Consider the following 8,465-nt stretch of genomic DNA (forward strand, 5'->3'; position numbering starts at 1 on the left):
GTTCTTTGATTTTTGTCATCAAAGATGTGCAAAATGCTAGGAAAGACTTTTTTTTTTTTTCCGTTTCGTTTTGTTTATTTATTTTCTTTAATAAACCAATCATTATTTAAAATACTAGAGAGATGCTTTGCACTTTTTTTTGTCAAAAAATTATTTATTTATTTCTAAATGAATATCGATAAAAAAAAAAAAATCAAATTTGCCCATTTTATTTAAGTGGAGTTTTTGGCTAGTCCAAAAATAACATCCCGTTTAGATTAGGTCACAATTTTTAACTAGTATAAATATAATCATGTTGAAAGCTAAAAAAAAAAGTTGAGTATTTAAAATTAAAAGAAGTGTCTTATGCTAAATAAAAAATAAAAAAAAAATTAAAAGAAGTATCACATTTTAATAATTGATATATTTTTCTTTTGTTTGGGTCGGACATATTGACACTAAATCCTACACATGACAAAATCACATTACACTCGATAACACGATATGAATATTAAACGAATTTTTGTAGTATGATTTTCAAATAAAGATTAAGAAATTAAACAATCTATAAAATTTTCAATTATACCACATCCGAAAATTAAACAGTTTCGATTATACGACGTCGAAAATTACCCTACCTTGGCCCATTGTATGCACACCCAACTAAACTCAACTAGGCCCAAAGTTCCCCAAAAAAAAGAAAAAAGAAAAAAAGTTTTGGAGACGTATTCATGTTAGGAAAGGAAACCTTTTTCAGAAACAAGTACGAAACCCAGTCAGTTTATGCTTCCACCAATCTTATATGTTTTGTTTTTTATTTTTTAACTCTCTTTTTTTAACTCTTTAAGCAGGCAGTGGACCTCCTTGTCGCACTTTACTGAGCCTAATTTCCACTGGGTATGCACTGAATATTCGGTTTCTCATGGTTCAGCTTCTGGGTTCGTCCATTCTTGGAGCTTGTAAGTTGTAAGTGATCAAATTCATGGGTTTTTACTTTTTATCTGCCTCCTCCGTTTTTTATTATGCTTGTTTTTTTATCAAAGGTTCGAACTTCTGAGGCGTTTTGCTTGTTGATCAATGAAAGTAGGTTACTTTTCGTGTAGCTTTTGGTAAATTACAGAGTTTTTTGGAGTGTTGGTTATCTCAGTTTTTCTTGCCTGCGATTCTTGGGGTTTCATGCTGTTCTTCTTATCGTGTCTTTGGTCGCTGAGAATTCGAAGAAGAAAAAAATTGCATAATTTTAAAATATATACGTGGGTGTATATATTATGTATGTTTTGAACTTTAGCTTTAATGATTTGGAGATGGCAATTTTCAATTTAAGGTGTCTAATAATTTGAAAGCCTATCATTAAGATTTTTCTGTAGAAATTTCTAGGCTCCCATACAGCATGCAGCGTAATAATTTATTTTTAGTCAAATTTTCCCTGTCTGTTCCCTCCGTTTAGCAATTTAGGTTATACAATTTGGCATTAATATATATCTGAAACCATTGTCAAATTAGCATCAACAAGTGATGATTTTACGCTGCGTTTCTCGCAGTTTGAGTAAATTCGGACGCAACCCAGTTGCCTTTGGTATGAAACCTTATGATATTTATATAGGGTTTGACCTGAAATTGATATAACGTCTGAGGGTACTTTAGTGTTACTTGTTCAAAGTTATCGGTGTCATTTACTTTGGGTAGTATGCGTTGCCCTAGCGTTCCCTTGATCAAGAAAACATGATTTTGTACTCATCCATCCATGTCTATATGACTGCAGGCTATATTAAGTTGTTCTACTAAGGAGGTTGAGAAGTTATACCTTCAATTGCATCTAAAATTTATACATTATTGTGGTCTTAATGGATACGAGTTGTAAAGGCATATCATGGTTTGGGAACTTATACCATAAGTTTGAAGATTTGTGCCGGGAGGCGGAGGAAATAATGCAGCAGGTATTGCTTTTTGTTTATGTCCAAGCATCTAGTTCTAGTTTTGCCTTATGCCACAAGTTTCTGCTCAGCATCTACATTTTCCAAATTGTTTTTTGTCAATGTTGATAAGCCTTTTTTTATTTTGTTGCTTGCATTCTCACGCTCAGCTTTATCATCTCTACTCTCACGCCTGCTCGCCTTACTTTTATGGAAAATTCCTTTGTTTGACAGGAAGTAATTGAACCTGCTATAAGCCAGTTGGAGACATTTAATGAGAATTTTGAAAACCTTCTCTCCCTGTCAGAACCTATAGGAGATGCACTCGGTCAATCTTCAGTGGATATAGAGGAAGGGGCAGCTTCCGATTCATCTCTTTCACAAAACGCTAATGATGCAGCCTGTGTAAAATCACCGGCAGGCACTGATGAAGACTGCGATAAAAGGTCATTAGATGACGCGTACAGAGTCCACTTAAGCTCTGTGGAATTTGTAAAGAACGTTTCCTGTGGTTTATCGTTGGAAGAAACTGATGCCCTAGAAATATCAAGCCAAGAAATTGAATTGGATGGTGGAGGCAATATATTAATCCCAGCCTCGGATGATGCAGGAGGGTGTAACTCTCTTGTGGAAACAGAGGATAGAAGTGGTAACCATGCTGACATGCCTTCTAATATTTCAGATGACATACAATTTTCCAATGCTGTTAACTCTGTAGAAGCTGGTAAAAGAAGCCCTGCGGGCATTGGATCTTGTCCTGCCACCGATGCCCTAGAAATATCCAGTTGTAAGTATAGCTGCATCTAGTATCCAAATATTTGTATGCTTCTTCCTTATGCGTTGTTTTTCTACTAATTTTTGTGTTTCCTCGGACAATTGTGCAGCCTGCTTGACCACGGATGTGACAGTTTCTCCTCCTGGTGGGATTGAGCTGCACAAAAGTTTTGATGAATCAAAATCTGCCGTGCCTTTGCCAGTGTGTGACAGTTTTGTTGAATCAGGGTCTACCATGCCTTTTCCAGAAAGTGGTAATTAATAATTTCATCGATTTTCTTTCCTATGTTGCAGTTCTATCGCCTTGAGTTCTAAGATGTTATAGTACTTGTCTAAATGTTTTTGTTTTTGCGTGCGTGCATATCATCCTTTAATAGAGGACCCGTTTTCTTTTGATGCATATCGGCAGTTTATTTGATTTTACGTCAATAAAATGTTTTAGCAGTGGTAAGAAAGTATATGTTATCAACTATTACTTCATAAGGACCTCATGGCTCCCTTTCAGAAGAGCTGGATAATGACGTTACCAAGTCAGTCTTACAGACTTCACAATCATTGAATACGCTAAAGCTTGATAAAAGTTGCATTTTAGTAGATGGTAGCGGAATTCAATCCATTTCTTGTCAAGACGCAAAATGCAGGTCTTACAAGGTACAACAAACTCCTTTTGATAAAACTTGGAACTGATGAAACATATTAATTTAAGCTCTCTACTCACATTGACACAACAGACATTTTGATTTCTTTCTTTTTGGTTCTCAGAAGAAACTGAAGGACGCATTTGCTTCGAGAATGAGATTATTGAAGACGCGCAACCATAAGCAGCCTGCAGATTGGTCCGGAGATCTTGACGCAGGATTTGATCAAAAGAAGGGGAAAAGCTTCACAACAATCGCGGTTGTTGAGAAATCTAGTTCACCGGATTACGAATTTTCTGAGTCTGAGTGGGAGATTGTTTAGATTAGAGTACCATTCTTGATATGCAAGTTTAAGAGAACCACCATTCTGCTTCCTATTTGTTGTGGAGTTGAAAACACTGAGGTTCCTAAAAGGCTGTGAAAAATATGCTTCCATTTTTGTGACGATGAAATTTATTTTTGCTGCGGATTGAGTTCAATATTCTCTTTTGTTGCTAAAGTTCTTTATTTAAGCATGAAAAGACACACAAATGTATAACTTCACAACTTTTTGCTTGATACAAGTTAACCAAAATTTTTCGTGGAAACAATTTCTTTGCAAAGTGAGAATAAAACTGTGTACGATAGATGTTCTTCCTCTGACTCTCACAAAGTGAAGAGTCTTGTTGGCTTGGGGTCGTCCTTTTATAAGCTTACCCAACGTCTTTAATTCGCTAAATTCTTATTTTATTTTTGAAGTTAGCGTACTTTGAGATTTGAGCATTGCGTCAGATCAAAATTGGACGGCTAAACATATGTTAGGTTAGGGTGTGGTTTGATTGCCTTCTAGAAATGAATCTTGTACTTGTTACACAAGTAGGTAACAGAGATCCGTACATCAGACATAATAGTGACTTGAATTGTAACGTTTTAATACTCTAGATAGTAATGGGAACAAAAAATTGAAAATTGTTGAAGTGACCCTAATATATATTTGTTTGAATTTAAAAAATATATATTTGTTATTTATTTTTGGGACTTGAAAAAAAAAAAGAAGATTGTTTGGGAGATTGCATTCCAAAAAGGAAAAAATAAAAGGGGTGGTAGGAAAGACGCGGGAATATGGCGGACGGTTGGTTGGGTCCCTCTCACTCTCCGGTTCTTGTCGGTGTTGTCACTCCCACTCTCCCCCAATTCCCTCTCAGATCTCATTCCACCATGTCTACCCTCCGCTCCCAAAACCCTAACCACCTCCGCTGCTCCTCCTCCCCCGCCATCCCCAGCCCTAGCCCTCCCCCGCCCTCCTTGCTCGTCTTCTCAGGCGGGACTGCCTTCAACGGCGTCGTTGAGGAGCTCAAGAGTTTCACCACTCGCGTCGCCCACGTCCTTCCTGTTTCCGACGACGGCGGAAGCACGGCCGAGATTGTTCGCGTCCTCGGTAATTCCGGCCTTCATTTTCGATTAGTGTTTTTGTATTTGGGGATCGCTTTCTTATTTGTTGTGGTTGTGTGTTAGGCGGTCCCGCTGTCGGAGATATACGTTCGAGATGCTTGAGATTGGCTGATAAGAGCACTTCCGAGGCGGTGGCCGTTCGCAGATTGCTTGGCCACCGGTTGCCGCTCGATTCGCGGCAGGCCAAATCCGAATGGTAATGTTTGCTATCATTCTAGTTAATTTACTGATTATGTTTATTCGTAGAAATTATGTCAGGCATTGCAAATTTTCGATCTTTGGATTTAATCAACGACGAAAAACGATAAAAAAAAAAAAAAAAAAAAATCATCTCTTTGAGAAATGGGGGTTTGTAGTTTGTACTTTCGTGTTTGTTGGTCATTTCTAGGTGATAGGTTGTTGATTTATCCTAAATTATACTTATTTACTTGGTAGGTGTTACTGTGGTGGGGTATTGACTATTGAGTAACAGTCTGCTGAGTTGAGAATTTGACAGGTATGATATTGTGGAAGGAGAACATTCTCTATGGACGGGAGTATCGAAACCATACAGGGAAACCATTCGTGCTTTTCTGGCTTATTTTCAGAATCAAGTGAGTCATTGGGCGAGAGTGCCTAAAATATGTTGTTTATATGTATTTTGATTTCAAACTTGTACTGAACTCATCTGAACTTCTTCAATTGCCTTTTCTAATTCAGATTCTCCGGCGATCAGATGAATCATTTTGCTTCAGTAATGGCAGGTGTGAAGTCTTTTCAATAGCTATGACTTGGTGTATTTCTGTTTTGTTGCTTTCTGGTGCTTAATTGGAATTCAGTAATCCCTTCCGTTTAACTAAGAAATGTTTCTAAAGGTGTACTACAATCAAATACCTGTCGTAATTGGATTTCCTTTTGTGATTACTTAACTTATTTCTTAATTTTTGTTTTGCAGCATTGGGAATTTCTTCTTTGCAGGAGCACGTACATTTTTTCAGTCCTTAGATGCTGCAATTTTTTTGTTTTCTCGTGTGTCAGATATCCCTTCAGAAAGTCTTGTCCTCCCCGTGATTTCTACCAATGACAGGCTTACATTAGGATGTGAATTATGGGTATGATTGTTGACATACAATTCATGTGCCTTGACATATTGACATATGTATGCATATGATTTTTAATATGGTATTGGCTTACTGTGGAACCGTGGTTGTATAATTTGCAAGATTCTGCCGATACTTAATCATGCTGCATTCCTTTTTGCGCTGTTTATGCCTAGGATGGAACTATAATACGAGGCCAGAACGAAATTTCTCATCCAACCAAGGGACATACAGAACCTGTCAATAAGGTATGCTGATATGGTATTCATGATCTGTAAAGTTTCAGTCTGTTGGTGTTCTGATAGTTCAACTTTTTCCTGAGAACACATGACATGGAATCTTTTAGAATGTTCCATTCCTTGTAAGAAAAGCACGTGGTGGTCTTGAGATTTGCATTTTCCTTTAGTGGCAGAATTATATTACATAACTTCTCATTTATTAAAAATGATGGCTTACTGTGGACAGGGAAGCTCTTCATTTCCAGCACTTCCTTCGAGAATAAAGCAGGTATTCTACATGTCAAGTGAGGGCCAAAACTTGCTGCATGAGGTGAATGATATGTTTCTATCGTTTCCTTTTTTCTTTCCTTCATTTTTTTCTGTTTCATGTAATGAGATGCCCTAATATTTTCCTTTTGGTTTTTATTGTTGTACTTCAATGAGGACCCAATACTGGAGTCTTTTGTTAAATCATTATTTTATCTAATATTGCATTTACTTAACATTCGTAAAAAATATTTCAGCACTACCCTAAAACACTGTAATTTTCTCATGTCATGAAAAAGTTTTCTCATGTTATGAAAAAGAATACTGGTCCCTCTCTAAAGATTAAAATGCTTGCATATGCAATGAAATGCACATGTCCGTTGTGTATATGCTTCTGCAGTTCCTAAAACCAGAACAACGGTTTTCTCATTGACTAGGTCTTCCCTGCTGCAAACCCAGCTGTCCTGGATCAGTTGCGTAATGTGGACTGCGTAGTTTATGCCATGGGATCCCTGTTTACTTCTATTTGCCCATCACTGGTAACATTACTACCATCTTAAATATGCGGCGTTTATTTATTTGTTTATAGTTTTCCAGATGTGAGAAACCTGTATATTCATAATTTTCATTTATTCTGCTTCATTCTTTAGGTGTTGATTGGCATTGGGGAGATTATATCGTCAAAGTCCTGCCCCAAGGTTCGTATTCATCACACTTTCGAGTTACATGTTACATGATACAAGTGCCAATTGAACAAGTTGTCATGTTGGTTTTTCCTCATTGTTGCAAAGTTTTATGATAATACTCCAGATTAGCCTTATAGATAGACATTAAGGAACAGATTATTTATTCTCCATGTCAAGTTACATGTTGAGTTGATTCAGTTTGTTCTGTTAAAAGGTGCTTTTGTTAAATGGTACCCGTGATCGAGAGACAAGTGGTTTTTCAGCTTCTTGCTTTGTAACCGCTATTACAGATGCCCTAAATCGAACATATGGAAATCCTCATAAGAGTCTTGAAAACCTTGTAAGTTAGTGCATGACTATGAGATCGTCATTTATTTATACAGGGAACATGTAATTTATTACAAGTTTATATTTCCATGCAGCCTAATCAATACATCAATACTCTATTAGTTCCCAAAGGTGGTGAGGTTCCTATAGATGTTCAACGCTTGGCTGCCCAAGGAATCTTTAATGTGGTATGTATCCAAATGCTTTTTCTGTTAGTTTCATGAATTTAAAATTTTACGTTTTTAGACTGCTTGTTGGCCGTATGGATGTTTGTTTCGTTACCTGAATATCAAAGTTCAGACTAGAGTGACCTTTCGCAGATTGTTGTCGATTCCATACGTGATCCAAAAGCTGGTGTAGTCTTCGACCCAAAGTCGTTAATACAAGCCCTTGCTGGTGTGATAGGCAGATACGGGAGTACAAATCTTGCAGTAGTCCAATGACTGCGCTCAATGGAGCAAGCATAGTAATTTTCACGTGGCTATTGATTTCTGGTCACTAGTTTCATTTTTCATGAGGTACATTTTCAATAGCAAATCAATCTTTTGACAGCATATCTCCGTATCAAGTAGTACTTCATGTTTCCCAATATCTTGCTGCAATTACGTTACTCGTTAAAAATTTGACCTTGTTGATTTCAGGAACACTTTCGCACTTACTCCGACTGTTAGGCGATCCTCGTTGCAAGGATATATGAGGGAAGTTGGTAGTGTTATAAGAAGGGAGAGAGAATCAGATACAATGACCCCTCTCACAAGATGTTTTCTGATGTACATAATTGACTTAGATTATTCATGAACTGAAAATTTTCGGTATGCTTGGGACACTTGATTATGTATTGAATGATTTGTGTATATACGGTTCTTGTACGCAAATGTCGGTGTAGTTTAATGCGAAATTAGTCATCTCGAATTGTGTTGGAGCAAATCATCTTGTAGTATTTGTCTATTCTTACCTACAACCAGGGATATAGAGTTTCCGTAATATCCTAACCACATGAAGAGTGTTGTAGACTCGTGAGGATACATCCCCAACGGGTTCGCCTGTGCCTCTGTATCAAAAGAAGCAAAAAGACAAGGTTTCCAGGCAAATACGAAATTTGAACCATACAACTCTTCGAACAAATAATGCATAATAACCAGTTTCTTCAGCT

At 37.1% G+C, this 8,465-nt stretch overlaps 2 protein-coding genes across 7 annotated transcripts; both read left to right on the forward strand.

Annotated features, from left to right (window-relative positions):
* The first annotated feature begins 1,521 nt into the window (after positions 1–1,521).
* LOC137730113 (uncharacterized) lies at positions 1,522–3,783 on the forward strand. Of its 2 annotated transcripts, none has more exons than XM_068469177.1 (5): positions 1,522–1,916; positions 2,127–2,679; positions 2,777–2,920; positions 3,172–3,317; positions 3,429–3,783. In XM_068469177.1, the coding sequence occupies exons 1-5, from the start codon at positions 1,824–1,826 to the stop codon at positions 3,624–3,626; spliced, it is 1,134 nt and encodes a 377-aa protein (XP_068325278.1). In that variant the 5' UTR covers positions 1,522–1,823; the 3' UTR covers positions 3,627–3,783. The 2 variants fall into 2 exon arrangements, with proteins under 2 accessions (XP_068325278.1, XP_068325279.1); XM_068469178.1 differs by having other exon boundaries at positions 3,175–3,317.
* Positions 3,784–4,391: 608 nt separating this feature from the next.
* Positions 4,392–8,230, forward strand: LOC137729521 (uncharacterized protein YNL011C). Of its 5 annotated transcripts, none has more exons than XM_068468492.1 (13): positions 4,392–4,721; positions 4,799–4,931; positions 5,232–5,328; positions 5,435–5,478; positions 5,670–5,826; positions 5,991–6,062; positions 6,280–6,363; positions 6,737–6,838; positions 6,950–6,997; positions 7,200–7,325; positions 7,408–7,500; positions 7,613–7,830; positions 7,954–8,230. In XM_068468492.1, exons 1-12 carry the CDS (start codon positions 4,406–4,408, stop codon positions 7,670–7,672), a joined length of 1,332 nt encoding a protein of 443 aa, XP_068324593.1. In that variant the 5' UTR covers positions 4,392–4,405; the 3' UTR covers positions 7,673–7,830; positions 7,954–8,230. The 5 variants fall into 5 exon arrangements, with proteins under 5 accessions (XP_068324593.1, XP_068324591.1, XP_068324592.1 ...); XM_068468490.1 differs by having other exon boundaries at positions 7,618–7,830; XM_068468491.1 differs by having other exon boundaries at positions 7,633–7,830.
* Positions 8,231–8,465: the final 235 nt, after the last annotated feature.

Source organism: Pyrus communis, chromosome 3 (assembly GCF_963583255.1).
Source record: "Pyrus communis chromosome 3, drPyrComm1.1, whole genome shotgun sequence".
Lineage (NCBI taxonomy): Eukaryota > Viridiplantae > Streptophyta > Magnoliopsida > Rosales > Rosaceae > Pyrus > Pyrus communis.